This window comes from Haemaphysalis longicornis, unplaced genomic scaffold, assembly GCF_048455015.1.
Source record: "Haemaphysalis longicornis isolate Haplotype H1 unplaced genomic scaffold, Haemaphysalis longicornis Haplotype H1 scaffold_7, whole genome shotgun sequence".
Lineage (NCBI taxonomy): Eukaryota > Metazoa > Arthropoda > Arachnida > Ixodida > Ixodidae > Haemaphysalis > Haemaphysalis longicornis.
Genome location: NW_027526422.1, coordinates 141,152,499 through 141,169,035, shown reverse-complemented (window position 1 = coordinate 141,169,035; position 16,537 = coordinate 141,152,499). Strand labels below are relative to the sequence as shown.

General features: G+C 47.1%; 1 protein-coding gene and 1 pseudogene across 8 annotated transcripts in view; both read right to left on the bottom strand.

The window, feature by feature from the left end:
* The window catches only part of LOC144147085 (uncharacterized), a 256,503-nt gene that overhangs the window by 218,886 nt on the left and 21,080 nt on the right, over positions 1 to 16,537 (bottom strand). For 6 of the 7 annotated variants that reach the window (XM_077679133.1, XM_077679135.1, XM_077679130.1 and 3 more), the window contains one exon: positions 9,898 to 10,002. In XM_077679133.1, coding sequence (XP_077535259.1) covers positions 9,898 to 10,002 — 105 coding nt within the window. Of the gene's footprint in view, positions 1 to 1,185; positions 1,877 to 9,897; positions 10,003 to 16,537 lie in introns of those variants that run through there. The other variant, XM_077679132.1, reaches the window with a different exon arrangement.
* Positions 12,299 to 16,329, bottom strand: LOC144147088 (uncharacterized; annotated as a pseudogene). The gene is made up of 2 exons (XR_013317815.1): positions 16,236 to 16,329; positions 12,299 to 15,561 (listed from the first exon to the last, which is right to left on the bottom strand). The product of XR_013317815.1 is annotated as an uncharacterized LOC144147088 (transcript).

Here is a 16,537-nt window from a genome sequence, read left to right as displayed (position 1 = left end):
ATTGATAAGCGCAAAATAAATCCTAAAATCAGTATACAAGATACATATATTCCAAGGTATTTTAAGTCCCATTGGAAAGACTATGAAGAATACCAAAATTTTTACGCATGAAAAGGCTACAGAAACTTTACCATCCTTACTATGCTCTCCACCCAGAAAAGAAAGCGAAACCCCAAATGCAGTGATGGCTGAATAAAAAAAAATTGGTAATTTCAAAAAAGGAGGTGAGCGTATATGCTGCATTTTCTGCAGAGACCGTAAAAATGGCGACACTAATAAACAGGGGGAGGAACGAAAGCCTGAGAGTTGTAGAAGACGACCACAATTAAAAAAATTGGTAGAGCCACAAAAGTATATGATGCGCCGAAGAGTCATGCGTAAAAAACTGCACCATGCTGGCTATTGTTATATGCGGCCTGAGCTAGCTGCTGGCAACGATAGCAATAAAAGTATATTTTAAAAGGCAAACAACGTAATATCAGAACCAAACGAACGAAATGGTACCAGGGCCCTCGCCCCTCGATGGAATGATTGGTCATGACTATCAATTTGACGTGCACGCTGTTGACGTTTGTGCACCGTCCCAACCTTGCGTTTCTACGGACGTTCACGCTCAATTAATACTTGGTTTTCACGCACCAGTCTCATGGGCACTAATAATTGGGTCAGAGCCGCTCAGGCTTTTGGATATGCTTCTTGTGACTACCTTGCGCCCGTTAATTTTTTTTTTGCTATCTACTTGAGATATACTCCTACAAATCAAAGAAGACATCCTCGACAATCCAAGCAGCCAACACAAAAGCGCCATCTTGGCCCTCGACGTCAAAGGGGCCTTCGACAATGTCGCACATCATGCTATATTAAAAGGCCTACAGTCAACCCACTGCGGCGAGCGGACATACAACTTCGTGCAACATTTCTTGACAGACCGCACAGCGACAATTGGCATCGGGAACCTTAGAACAGACAAACTCCCGACATCAGCAAAAGGCACACCCCAGGGCTCTGTTATATCACCACTACTTTTCAACTTGGCAATGAAAGACCTTCCAGCACAATTGAATAATGTCCCTGGTATCAGTCTCGGTATCTACGCCGATGATATTAAAATATGGAGACGCACGGGCTCTGCCGGCACACAGCAAGACGCCTTGCAAGAAGCAATTCAAACCACCCGAACAGTACCTTTGCCGACGTGGCCTGCACCTCACTTCGATAAATCTGAATTACTGCTCCTTAAAAAACGAAGCAGAGGTCGACCCCCGGCGCCAATTCCTGGTGTTGGACTTCAAATTAAACACGCTCCAACCCACAGGTCAAAACTCTCCTTTTCAAGGGTGGAAAAACTGCGCGTGAGATACAAAACAATGAGGAAGGGACAGGACGGGCGCAGACTCACAACTAGCTTTATTGAAAAAACGGACATCATTATATAGCTTTCACTGAACATGCGCACAAAGCATTCCCCTTTCCCATTTCGTTATTTTCTTTTTTAATGCACCATCTTGTTCAAAAATTCAAACTCTCGTATAACATAACAGAAGGTTCGCTTACACAATTTCCATGGTTTTTACAGATAAAAAGGCCTCTATCAACTCGCGGCCGTCCCGTTAGCGCCTTCTGCTCAGCACTTCCATTTCTTTCAACAGCGGCTGACATTGCTTGTCTTCGCAGGCGAAACAATGGTGTTGAAGATGAGCCTTTGTTTTGTTTCTCATTGATAGCTGGTGTTCCCTCAAACGGTCATTGACACAACGACCAGTCTGGCCCGCATATACCTTCCCGCATGTGAGCGGTATAGAGTATACAACCCCAGTGGCGCACTGCACAAACTGTGTAGCACGCTTCTTTACTAGACGCACGCTTCTTTACTAGACTAGATGTACTCACTAGACGCCAACTTATAAGCACCTTGCTGGACCGCCTCGCTAATCTGCAGAGACGGATCATTTTGTTAGAAGATCGTTCAATGTGGTTAGTAAACCACGGAGCATGTAAGTTTGTAGTGATAGAGAGGACAGCAATGTGTTTGTCACTCAGTTCGTCCGCCTCACTTATAAAAAGTTTCCACTTAGTTTGCAAGCGCCGCTTTCAAAACCCTCCAAAAAAGAGTCAAGGAAACTGCATAGTTCATTGGTAATTCCTTCAAATTTTGCTTTGTAATAATCACAAATTATTTTGGTGCTCTTAACTGGTTTCGGACACGACCGATTCATGATGAACGACATCAAGGAATGATTACTTAAACCTGGTGCGTACCTAATGTTGGAAACAAAGTCAGGTCTGCTTGTTAGTACAAGGTCAAGAGTATTGGCGGTGGCAGGTGTTGTCCTCGTTGGTTCATTGACTACTTATGAGAAGGAAAATTCAGAGCACAGGACCACAAATGTTTTGGCTATGTTGAGGACGGAAGGAGGGTAGGTGGCTCAATAGCCCAGTTTATATCTGGAATGTTAAAGTCTCCCAATAAAAAAAAATGCCGGTGAGAGTAACGACGAGACACACCATGTGTAATGTCGTGAAGTTCATATATAAAGTCGGAACAATGATCAGGGGGCCCACAGCAAACGCCGTATAGTTATTTTCTGATACCCGAGTCCATGAATAGCTCATAAAATTTCAGTTTCTTGTGATATGAACACAGTTACATTTCGAAACTTTCGAAATTCCGAAACCAACACCGGGCTCTTCGCGGCTATAGTGGTCAAAGAGACCAATAGGTAAGTTATGTGCAGTTAGGAAAATTTCGGTCTTTTGCACATGCGTGCGCAGCCAAGTTTCGGTTCATACGAATACATCGGCATTGATCATGTATCTGGCGGAAGATAAGGAATTGTGAGTGTTGAGACCACTCCGAGTGTTGGTGAACAGAACTGAAACGAACTGAGGTTTCTGGAGCAGCCTACAGGCTGGGAAAACACGGTAATTTTGCGCTTTCTTTTCTGACCAGTGGCACCAGTTTCTGTAGTAGATATTGCAGTCCATTAAAAACAAGTAATGTGACCCACTTACTCTTTCCTATTACTGAGGTTCGGGCGTGTTCTAAGCATTTTCTCAATTCTTTTCATTCGACTACAATATCGTGGTGTGAATATCGTGGCCCGCCGACTCTGCCTGCAAACTTTATCTCGAGGGAACAAACTTTAGGAGACTACTGAAGCAGCCCGCCTTACACTCATCAATGACTTGGAATACCCTACGAGGCGTGGACTTCACGCGGGACAGCGCGATACCACCGCACATCTCACATGAGCAGAGCATGGCCTCGTTAAAGAGTGGCGCTGCGGAGCAGATCCTATGAGCTCCGACCACTTCCCCATATGGCTGCAGTTAAACGCCCGAAGCCTCCGACAGTCCAAGCGTACTACACAAGCAGTCGATTGGGATTCGTTCCGTGCTGCTATGGCTGAATATGAAAGCACTCTTTCCATCACTCAAAAGTTGAAGCGCGCAGTTCAGGACTCCACACGCGTAATCCAAGTGAGTGAAGACATGCCGGTACCGGACAAACACCTTGTCAATCTCTGGAATACGAGGGAACATCTATGCATTCAGTACTTGAACAATGGAAGGCTCTTTAAAGATCTTCTCGGGGTACGAAAAAAGGCGGCTGAGGCTCGACGGTACGCCAAACGACTAGACCGATCGCGGTGGCTCGACCACTGCGCCTCCTTCAGTGAAAAGACTGGTTCAAGCAAGCTATGGCACACATTTCGTACCCTGATAGGGAAGGCCAAAGCCGCGCCTACCGGCCGCAATATTTGTCTGGCAACCAGCCTTTCCGCTGCAGAATTCGAGAAGGAGGCAGCTCGCACATTTTTCCCGCAACCGAGCATTCTCCCGCCACCGACTACGTATCAATGGCAACCACCAGAGAATGATGTGGCCCAAAATGCGCCGTTCACTCCACAGGAAATGGCAATAGCTCTGAGGGCGATCACCGTGAGGAGCGCGCCAGGTAACGATGGCATTATATGGCGCTTGCTTCAAAACTAGGATGAAGACGGCAAAATTCAGCTTTTCTCAGAATTAAACGCTGTGTGGATGTCCGGTGAGCTACCAGTCGACTGGAAGCACTCCGTAGTTTACCCCATTACCAAGGCAGGAAAAGAGTACATCAACAACATGAGGCCCATCTCCCTGACTTCTACACTTTGCAAGCTACTTGAGCGCATGGTCCTCTCCAGGTTAACCTACATTCTTGAGCACGCTATCCGCCGCGGTGGCTCAGTGGCTAAGGCGTTGCGCTGCTAAGCACGAGGTCGCGGGTTCGATTCCCGGCCGCGGCGGCCGCTTTTCTGATGGAGGCGAAAAGCAAAAACGCCCGTGTGTACGAGATTTCGGCGCACGTTAAAGATCCCCAGGTGGTCAAAATTAATCCGGAGCCCTCCACTACGGCGCGCCTCATCGCCTGCGTTGCGTCGGCGCGTTAAACCCTACAATCAATCAATCAATCAATCTTGAGCACGCTGGCGCAGAGCCGTACTATGACGCAGGGCAAACTGGATTTCCCCCTGGTCTTTGCACCCATGACAGCCTGCTGCTCCTCCGCAACTTGACCGGCAAGAAGCGTCGGCGTGGAAGGAATATCCCCGCCGTGGTCGTGGCAGTCTACCTCAAAAAGGCTTTCGACACCGTCCGACACAGTGCCATTATTGAAGCTCTCCAGCACTGTGGTGCGGGTACGCACGTAATTAATTTTGTTAAAAGCTTTTTAAATGGCAGCACGTTTGAAATTAGAACGGAGCTAAACGATCCCCGCATCTTCACCAATACAACTGGTGTACCGCAAGGAGCCATCGTCTTGCCCACGCTGTTTAACCTAGTGATGCGGAAGATTGCAAAACAACTTTGCAACATTCCACATCTGCAGCACACAATGTACGCTGATGACATCACCATCTGGGTTGACCCTCGACGTACTACGCTGAACACGCAGCACGTCATCGACACAATTCAGCTCGGACTTGATACCATTGACAGGTGTCTGCCTCCGAGTGGAATGAGTCCGTCTCCAGAAAAGACAAAATACCTCGTCATTGGAGGGCTCGACCATCCGCAGGCACAAATACACTTCATGCTGAATGGTCAACCCATCGACCGTGCTGCCGACAGGTGGCTCCGGATACTTGGCGTGCCACTCCACGAAGACGGAAGGGCCAGTGAATGGATCCGGCAAATCCCATGTGTTTGGAAGCAGCAGCTTCGTATCATCAAGAGAATTGGATGCCGCTTCGGCGGGGCAACAACGCAGGTCCTGCGCACACTTACACAGGCCGTCCTGACTTCCAAGGCGTGCTACGGTGCTCCATGCTTTGCCCTTACGAAGGCACAATATGACCGACTGGAGACATTACACCGCGAAGTAATTACTGGTTTACCTCGGCACACCCGCGCGGAGGAACTCTACCGCTATTCCCAGCTGCCCCCACTCCGCGCTATCATAACGGAGAGGGTCGAAGGCCACAACAAGAGGCGCGCCGAAACCCGCGCGGGGCAGCTTGTCCAAAAATTGGCTCCCGGTCAGACCGATTCCCTTTTCCCGCTACTGCCAGCTGTTCGAGCCCCTTGGGAAGATGTCTCGGTTCGTGTGCCAATTAAAGCCTCTATCTCGCCTACATGGCCGTAACCATAACCACCATGACCGCGCCGCTGTTGCTGCACGCGCAGACCTCCGAGCCGGCACCATCTTTACAACAGCAGTCCTAAATGAAACAACATTTCGCACTTCAATTCCATGTATTGACGGCCAAATGCGCATTTCTCGCACAATTCAATTTCTTCGCCCACCAAGCCCATGTCAGGCCCGCCTTGCGGCAGTTCTTCTCGCTGCGGAGCACATTGAGGCAAATTACGCCGCCGGTGACAACCACCAGTTTACAATATTTACGGACAGCCATCAATCCCTCGATCGACTTGGCCAACCCCCGCACGTCGGAACCACCTGCCACCTCATCAAGACCATTTGTCGCAGGCTGCGGGACACACGCAATATAGTCGTTCGGGTAGACTGGGTCCCAGGACACGCAGGCGGAATCGGCAGCGAGACCGCTTACGCGTGCGCGAGCGAGCACTTTGAACTCCGCTCCAACTCGACGTTGCCCGTCCCATTCGCACTATACGAACCCCTCAGAAGCAAAGGCGGCAGCAAATCACGCGTCCAAGCAGTCGTTGCGGAATGTAGTTCCACCAGACCCTCCCCTGCATGTTGGATTGCCCCGTGGCGCACAAGTGCTTCTGCACAAGGCATGGGCTGGTGCCGCGCGAACCGATGATGTGTTGGCCAAGTGGCGTGCGTATGTGCAAAACGTCACCAGCATGCTGTCCAGGATGCGCCATCTGTGGCCGCAGTTGCCTGCACCTCTTGCCCAACAGGAGCCACGCCCACTGTACACCACATGTTCTGGGAGTGTCCCGGTCTTCAAGCGCTCCGTTTACGGTATCTTCCGCCCGGCGTCCAGCGGCTTGTGGAGTGGACAACCCCGCTGCAACCCGCCACTGCACGGCAGACGCTGCTTTCTCTGTGGGAGTTCGCGCGCTCCTCAGGCGTCCACCGCCGAATGTACCTTTAAACTCTCCCCCCCCCTTCCTTTCTGCCCCATGCTGACCGACGCGTCTACCTTCTGTAATAAAGTTTTGTTAAGTTATTTCTAAAAAACAACCTTTAATTTATAATTGAGAAAAATAATAGAATAACGAACAACTTCGTGTCGGCGCCAACAGCCGGACGTCGTTACTGTGCTTGACGGATCGAACCACAACGGCGTTATAAGGCATGAGTTTCATACAATAATAACTAAAGAGGAAACTGGCCCTGCGATCGTCCGCCGCAATAGGCGTGATTAGTAGTTCTGGATTCGGATTGGCGCTCGATGGCTTGTGGAAGTTACTATATTGAATCGTGCAGGCAGTTTCGTTTTCGTTTTGAAGTTGCATGAAAGCATTTGCCTATGTTGGAAGAAGCGTTCAAAAATGCGCTTGCACTTTAACTGTATTCCGCGCGCGCACTGACGCCGCCCTGCGTGGAGTGTTTTATTTTTTATTACCATAGTTGCGAATTGGATGGGTTATCAAATCCTTGCCGGCACAGCAAGCACGAAAACACAAACGACGGCGCTGTAGGCGGCGAAGTTGTCTGTGAATTAGGAGTTGCGGCGCTGCTCATTTGGCAGAGCAATGTATTTTCAAAGCCGATGACGCTTTCGAATTGCTTAGAACAGCCCCACACCTCGTGCGAACGCCGGCTCCTACGGCGTAGACCAGCAGTACCGGCGGCTGATAGAAACGATGCTTGATGAATGCCACTAATTCAGGCCAGAATAACTTCTCCAAAAAGTAATCGGTCTGTTTTTCAGGAGCATAAAACTTTTCTTAATATTAAAACCTACAAGCTTTAAACTTTTACAAACAGTTTTTGATAAATTCCGCGTCCCGCTGTAGTTGGTGGCAAACGGCAAACGTATTCCGGTAACCTCCTCGACTCCGCGTTTGCTTTATATATAAATGCGCCTTTTATATCGCACAAAACCCGTTTTTGGTCACTGCCTTTCTTGTTTGCCATGTAACTTGTAAGCAACGAACCGCGCAATAAGAGTTTCGGTGACAAAAAACAATTTGCGCAGCCTTAGGCCCGTTTCGATCCTACGCAAGCCGGTTCCAGAACTACCCATCATTCCCATCGAAGCGTAAGCGCCGTCTCGGATTTCGCGTTGACACTAGCGCCAGTTTCCCCTCTAGTTATTATTGTATGTTATTAGATTAGTCGCACGGATCTTCACCTACCGCTACTTATTACTGTATTTTCCAACTTCTACTGAAAACCTTATGAAATTGCGGCAACAACTTACGCAGGTTTATTCCAAATTTTCTGTATCGACGAAATTCTGCGAAAAAGTCCGGCGAGCAGGAGATACGATACCACGTTGTTCATACGTACATCGGTAAGCAACAATGTGTATATATACTTTCCGAAATCACCTAATGAAATACAAAAAAAAACAGAAGCCCCTCTATCTAACGACAACGATCGTTAGACCGCGAAGCTTTCTTCCGCGCCAAAATCATATGGCAAAATGCCAAAGTCAAAGCCGCTGCAACCAAAAGCAAAGGGGAAACGATCAAAGTGCCAACTACCTGCAAGTGCAATTTCGAAGTCCGAGTGCAAGGCCTGCAAATCCTGTGAGTGCTGCAAACGCTAAGCGACCCACCCCCTGCTCGTCGTCATCGTACAAATACAAACTGCCAACTTCCGAAGCGAAACTGCACTTCATCTCAGCCAAAATCCAAAGGCAAGGCTCACGCAACGAACCCGGTGAAACTGCGGAGCGACCCGAATGCAGTGACGACGCAACGCAATAGACTTCCGCCTCATAAGGCGAAGGACCCAGGTTCTATTCTGACCACAGGAAGCGTTTCAATTTTAAATGCAGAGCATTTTAGTAACTCACGATGTCACCCGCGTTGGCGTCCGTAGTCCGCATCACTACGTAGTCCGCACCCTACACTATATAAAGAAATAATGCCTTCCGGCGCCAGGTTTCGATCCCACGACTCTGCGGGCGGAACGCAAGGTACACGGCACTTTACCGACTGCTCCACGGAGCCGACACAGAATGGAAGGTTACGCACGCACCTTATATCCTTGACTCATTCAACCGTCGGCCACAGGTGCGCCCTCTCCCCCGCGTCCTCCTCGCCTTCTCTCCACTCGCAACACCCTCTCTCGCCACGTTCGGTTCGCGTTCATGTGGTGGCGCGATTTCGGCGCTATAACACTCTCTCGCGAAGGGCATTAGATTGGATTGGATTGGCTTGGATTGGATTTGGATTGGGTTGGATTAAAGTGGATTGTGTTGCGTCATAGCCGCGTCACGTTGCGTCGTAGCCTCTCCACGTTGCGTAATAGCCGCGGCAGGGGGTTCACGGCACGTTTCACGTTTCACCATCGACTTCATCGACAATGTCTACGCTGGAAGACAACAATTACAACAACAACAACCAATACGTAATCCATAAGACTTGCAGGCACGCCCCCCGCGGAAATGCTCTGCATTTGATCGTGCCCCTCGCGAGGGGGATGTTTTGATTTTTTTCAACAGGTATGCGTAGATTCATTCTCGGTGACTTAGATGACGTTATTTCTTTACTTTGCCCACAATCATCATAATCATCAGAGAAAGATGACTCCCCTGCAGTGCGGTTTCGCGTACGGACATCAGTGATGGGCTGAAAGCTTCGCTTCTCTCCAGAAATTTCTGTTATGAGAAAAAAATGCTCATGCAATTTATGAACAGGCTTATTAGTGCATAAAGTGTTAATATTTAGCAAACGAGACCTGTAACAGATATTTGAAAAACAAAATGTGCATATTTGATAAGAATTCCTTTATTTGCTATGCTACCAGCTCTGACAGAATACCCGGCGGGATTAGCAAGCAACGCTAATCACGAGCAAATAAAATGCAGCAATGCAAGAATGCAGTAAGTACCGAAGAGGTAAACTTCACGCATGCACAAAGATTGGTGCCATAAATACCCTCAGTTTTCAGAAGCGAAATTTGGTTAGCTAGATAGCGACCAAATTTTACATTGCTTATCCACATATTGGAGGCGGGTTTAAGACTTTCAACTACCCAGTGCAGGTATTTCAGCAAGATTGCTTTGAAATAAATTCTTTTCACCCAACAAAATTTTTGAAATCAATAAGTTTGATACTGCCTTTATTTCGGCATTCCTGCTGTAACGCTTGGTAACGAATAAGCCTTCTGCCCATATAATTGGCCCAATACCTCCTTTCACCTAACTAAAGTACCGTAAGGTTGTTGCTTTTCAACTGCGCTTAGCGAAATACTTGCTGGTTAAGGGTATTTAGAGGGCATGAAATTGTTTTCTGGCTCACCTCTGCGGCTTCATCGAAGCAAACTCTTCTCTCAGTCTCCCGGATTTGGGAGCCTATGAAATCATCCACTTCTTTTACCACGTCTTTGGGCAGCGATTTTCGCATCTGCGTACATGAACAAATCAGAAATAAAAGTTGGCAGAGGTTTGCACATGCTATACTGAATCGGCATAATTAAGTTTAGATAGTATTAGTCTACTGTAAAAAAGAGCTTTTAAGGGAGGAAGAGCCCTTGAAAATTTGCGCCGGACATAACCTAACATTCAGTTCGCGTTTTTTGTTACATAATTACAGTGAACACTCCACGTCAGATCGGTTGTGATATGTACTCCGAGGAATTTACGTTTGAACTTTAAATATTTGTAATTCTTGAATTTCAGGTTTCTTACATCTCCTGTAGTTCTTAGTCCGAAGTATATCGGATCCTACGAGCGGGTTGATGCCTCGGTTCTCACATTCTCGGGAAACAGTTCGTTAATCAGCAAGTCGGTAGCTAAACTTTCAGTGATGTTTTTCGAAAGCACCGTTTTTGCGACGTTTGGGCAAATTGTCGGTACCAATTTCCTGGACAACAAGCTCTGTGCCATCAAACTGATTACAAATTCACAGCTCAAAGATTATGCTCCTTTCCCTTGCGAACCAACTGATGATGCAACCGCACTAATGGAGAGGCTTATCGCTCCAATGACTTAATTTTAAATTGGAAACTATGTTTCCCTTGACAGACGTTTGCTGGCTGCCACCGTCAAACATTTCCTATATAGCTTGCTCCGATGGAGCCAACGATCCACGACTTAAGGGTCTAGGAGTGAATTCCTTTGTCCAGATGGCAGCTCGTGACGGCAGTAGATCGTGGCTTGATGGCATGATTTGCCCAGGAATTTGGTGGCATGTTGACTGTTATTGTTTTTTTTTCTTTCAATTTTCATGCGTAGTCTGGGTTGTAAATCACAGTTGCATTCCTCCGCATGCCCGTCGTGCACGTTATATTTCGCCAGCACTCCTTTGGTCAATGGCCCACCATCCTGCGTCTATAACATAGCTTCTGCTTTGCAAGCCGTTTCTGTTTGCCTGTGCTGATAAATGAAGCCTTTCGTGCTTGGGTATTGTGCTTTGAAATTTGCAAAAACCACGGGGTACTTTCAGGCACCGAAGCTTGCGAGGCGTGTAAAACCGATGCCAGTTGCTACGCTGGAGTAAGTCGCTTCCTTCTGTAGACGTTCCGACTAGAGCACATCACGCTCTTGCCTTGAGCTCGATTTACGTGATTCAAAGAAGTTGTATCAGTTTCCGGCATGTCATTGAATTTTTTACCAGAATATGAACATGCCGCGGCGAGCACTGTCTCCCAGAGAAGGACGTGTTGGTGAAAAGCCAAGACGATCTCTTCCGGCAACGCCTCCTGCAACACGTCCTATAGCATCGCCAAAAAGCCGCTTGTTCGGACGTGAAGCACAATCAGGCAGGGGACGTTTACCGGGAAGGAGTCATATAGCTGTGCAGCTCTCATGTCCGATGCAGACAACACGTGCTGCAGTCCCCAGAGCATGCTAAAATGGTACTGTATAATTCAGCTCTTGTCCCCGAATCACTCTCTGATCAGCTGGATGGCAGTCTCGTAGCACGCCTCGGCTGTTGGTAATCCGGCAATGCCGGCGGCTGGTTTACCAACAAAGTAGCTGCGCCGGTAAGGAAACTTGTGCATAGTGCTCACAGTCTGGTTCGTGTGGACTGCGCCATTCAACTGCTTCCAGAACGACGTGTGTTGACACACGTCCCCAAAAAAGCCTTGATGGCCACCGATGGGGGATGAGATCAGAGGGTCTGCAACGCAGACGTTGCTGAGGAAAGTGGCGTAGTTATCGCCATCGAGGTGGAGCGTGCACCGAGCGTGCACCGCCGAGGTGCTCCAGCTGGCACTTAAAGCGAGTCTGCGCCCCAAACGTCTCGTCATCGTAGTTCGCTGCAGGCTCGTGTTCCTTTCCAAGTCGTCGACAGAAATCGCATCATCCACTTCAGTGTTGATGTTTCGAAGCTCCTCGCGACTTGTCACGACCTTGTCCATCACCTTCATAAATGCCCGTCTGTCATTGACTGAACTCGATGAGGATTTTTGTTGTTTTGGCTCACCTAGCAGCGTGTTTTGCTTTCAGCTGGTCCACAAAAGCGGATCCCTGCTTACTTGCTCGGCAAATTGTCGTTTCAGCGCGTTACTTCCCCAGGTGCGGTTTCCATGAGAACGAAGTTGCTTCCCTGGCCCACCCACATGGGGTATGTCAGACCAACACCACCTAGACTGCTTCAAGGCCTCCGCAACCCTGCGTGACGTCATCGGTGTGAGATCTGCCTGGAAGCTGGCTTCACTAACCTGGACGGTGCGCGTTTTGTCATTCCGCGGCGCTTTTTCCCTTCGCTTTTTTTTTTGTTCACAGATTTACACTTGGAAGGAAACCTGATGGCAATTATAGGTTTTATGGGCAGTACATACGCTGAATTTCTAGTAGCAACAGGTGTAAAAGTTATACGCCTCCAACAAAGCCTAGTTTTTGAAGGCACTGGAGGGTTTATTTTGCATGCTGTAGTAAAGGCGCCAGAACAGTTTTGTCAAAAGAAGATTGTACGTTTTATTTAAAAAGCCTCTAAAAGCAAAGAAACAGGGAAATAAAGCAATTTAACGAGGCATTATTTGGAGTTCGTCACAAGCTATTTTTCATTTAAAAAATAAAATAAAGCAGACATGATATTCACTGAAAAAGCTTTTTGACATTTTGTTCACTTAATTCCAGCACACGTAGATCAACACACAAAGAAATTGTCGAACATAATTCTGTCAATACACAAACGATTCTTACTATAATATTCCACATAACAGCTTGAGTTCCACAAGAAAGGTAACCTTGACAGCAAAAGGTAACTGGTTACAATACAGAACAGTAGAATTGTGGACGTAAAGTTGTTAAGAACATTTATGAACTGAACTCGGGCACGATGTTGAACTTTGGAGCTAGATTTTTGAGGAGTAGTGACGTTTATCAAAAGTAATTTTTTTCGGACGAGTTAGACCTAGATAACGATTTGGCTTTGTGAAAACAAAGGACACATTGTCAGTCTTGTACAAGTGATTATGCCTGGAGTGTCTTCAGTTTTCGTTTAACTGCTTTGGCTTCAGATAGCTTGTTGTTTTCTCGTTTGCAAAGGTTGTTTAGCAAAGTGTTAGCTGCTGCACTAAGTATACAGCCCATCACTACATGTGGTAAATGGCCACTGTCGCAAACACTAAAATCTTCATTCCACTCCAGAAACAGTGTCGTCATTGACACAAGCAATTCTTTCTGCTTCTCACAGGCATAAAATTTGGCTGCATGTTCTTCACTTGTCAGCTTCTCGATAACAATATTCATCAGTACGGCATTTACGACGACAGCTTCGGGAAACTTCAGTCCACCTCTTGTAATGCTTGCTATGAGCTCATCTGCCTTAACTGTGAGTGTCTTACTCTCAACAACCAAGTTTTCTGTACAGAATTCACATGTGAGCTTCTTGAGTGCAGCATGTGCACAATAACCAGCCACGTAAGTCGTAGCTGGTAGTGTGTGCTGCTTAGCAGCAATGTCTTCTTCTGTAACTGCAATCTGAAATTGCTTTGAAGCAATTCATCAGTGGAGGGGCATGGGGAAATCTCATCACTCTCTGGCAGCTCAAGGACCTTCTTCAGCCTCAATTTGTGCTCTGCTTCATAGACCTGCCGTATGGACACATGGTACTGTGCGCCACTTAACTGTCGGTACCTACCGAACCTGTCTTCTAGGCAGTCTGACTGAAATTTTCCCAGTAAAACGTACTTGAATCCAAGCTCATTAAGGCGGTAGCTTGCCACCTGAATGAGAGCAAGAGATGTGTGACGCAGTGCATTGTGGGTCTCATGAGTTAAATTACCAGTGTCATGCTTGAGGCTTTTCTAGTAGTCCAGCCAACTGACTACTTTATGCAAAATATCGAGCTGAGGGCAACAAACTGTCTTTATGGGGTCCTGAAAGTCGTCTCGAAGGCGCCTCCCTTTATCTGGCGTCTTGACATTTACTATGGGCCACCACATCAGCACAGTGCTGATAAAATTGGCTGTGCTTTTGGCATGCTGCAGTTCTGCTGCTTTTGAACTGTTGAGAGCTGCAACTGTAAAACTGTTAAACACTTTGAGATCAAGTTTCATGTTTTGTCGCTCTATGTTTGAAGGTTTCAGTGCCTTCAAAGTTAGCACACATGGTTTGTCAGGTAGTCCATCGATGTCAGGAAAAAACATACATTTACCACTGTTACGCTGGTTCAACCAATTTTTCCTTAGGCATTTCAGAACATGAACAGAATCCACAATAAAAAACAGTGGTCTTGCTTGGTCTGATGGATGCCTGTAGACCGTATCAACCTTCGGTGGCTCGGAAAAAAATGACATCGCTTTCCCGTTGATGGAGTTGTCTGAAACAACCGCAATTACTTGAAATCCTGTAGCCTCCAGTCCATTAATGAGCTGACGAAGAAACTGGTGCAGCTGTTTCCGTCTATTTGCGCCACTGGGAGGATGTGCACTACGTCTTTGACGACAGCAGGCTTTGAATCATAAATACATAAGCAGTTTTTGCTGCATTTTGGCTGTTTGCAGCCATTCCTACTAGACCTCCACCTTTGTAGTCAATGTATGGTTGCAGATGAATTTCATCCATGACAAGCATCACAGTTTTTTCATAGTCATCCATTTCTACTGCCAGTCTCTCATAAGACAGAAATCAAACATCTTGTTGTTCAGAGCATGGATTCACACGGTACGTCCCACAAACACGTCTAATGGTGTCTGGATGTGGAAGTTTCAGCTTCGATGTAGACCTAATAAATCTGTATGCATGTGGAGATATAGTGAACACAAGGCTAGCAAATACTAACAAGTCCGCAGGGTATCTTGAAGTTCTGCTCAGCAAAATGTCGACTTGTTGCTTTATGAACTTTACAACTTCCACTTGCTAGTCATGTGGAAAATTTTGTGACGCTAGTTCATCCAGCGTTTACGCTGTCTTCTTCAAGACAATTTGCAAGTGCTCTTCGCTGTCCGAGAAGTTGTCTGCCGAACTTTGCAGCATTAAGGACTCTATCAAGTACCCGCAGACCATACAAACACATAGGAAGCAAGAGGGTCCCGAGCTTGTTGAGCTGCACGTCACCAACAAACACTTTCACGATCAGATCAGTTGACACTGTCGCAGCAAAACGCACAGTTGGAGCATCTTGAGACGCCAAGTTTAAGAATGGGACTTTGTCGTGAGTAAGAAGTTTTGCCCAAAAGGTGTTTATCTGGAAATTTGTCAGACAGGTGACCAAGTCCTCAAAAGTGCTGATGTTATTCTTTTTCTTCTCTTATTCGTGAGATTCAATGGACTGCTTGATTGCCTCCTGCAGCGATTCTCCTTCTAGACGAAGACGCTTCTCTTCAGGGCCTTCACGGCCACCAGTTGTGGGGCGAGAAAGGTAGGCAGGGCAGTTAGGAAATAGGCTCGGGATAGCACCAGACTTGAGTCGTCTCAGCTGTAGAAGAACTTCAAGTAGTCGTCCAGTTTTCTCATCTCTATAGGTCGAAGTTGTCGCAAAATCACTTGGAAGAAAGTGCTTCTCACACACCTGAAAAACAGAAAAAGCTCTATAAGACAAAAAATAAGCAACAAAAAGTTACACTCATCAGCAGTCAGCTACAACCAGAAAATGTGGCAGTAATATTAGGCACCACCATTTGAACCCTGCCTTGTTAGGCGGCCCAACAAGCGAACGCTGTTTATTAAATATAACTATAATGAGATCCGATCTGGCGCTGCAGTCCGTTCAGAGCGACTCTGTGCATAAGCTACGCGTGATATTTCGAGAAAAGTTTTTGTTTGTCAAAGATGATCGCGCAAACACAAAAATTAGGGCAATAGTACAATTACGGTTTGCCGGTTAGGTACAATCAAGGACTGATCACTCGCAGATGCGGAACGACATCAACGAAGGTAGCAGTACTGCACGGGAGAAGTCTGTCTTTGTGTCACCGAACAGGCCAAACCACTTCCGCCCAATGATTGGCCAGAATCACCATTAATAACTAACAGTGACTCTGTCTAGACAGCGAGCAGAAGCGGTTAGGCCGGTTCGGTGAAACAAAAAGACTGCTCCAATCGCCGCCACCATGCGATACCGTTACCTCCTGCAACTGCCTTCAAAGCTTTAGCACGCAAATAAGAAAACTCAAAAGGTGTTCAGCTGCATGACTGGTTAACTTCACACATGCGTTGGCACCTGCGACAAGTGAATTCACTTACCACGGTGTACTTTTTTGGTGAGAAATCCTTGCGCAGAATCGCTTTTTTCCATGCTCTTCTTTGGTCAGCGTCCGTCGGAAACCGATAAACGCGCGCTTTCGGACCACCAGCATAGTTAGAGTTGCACCCCGGCGTGCAACAGCATCCCGGCATATTGTGTAGTTCACCTGAGAATATTCACACAGCACAATTCAAGGAATTCATTAAAGAAAAGGCAACGTGAGCGCTAACAAACCGCCGCTTCTGCACAAAGTGTTCAAACGAGATCAAGGTGGCCAGACGCACTCTCACGCGCTGTCAAT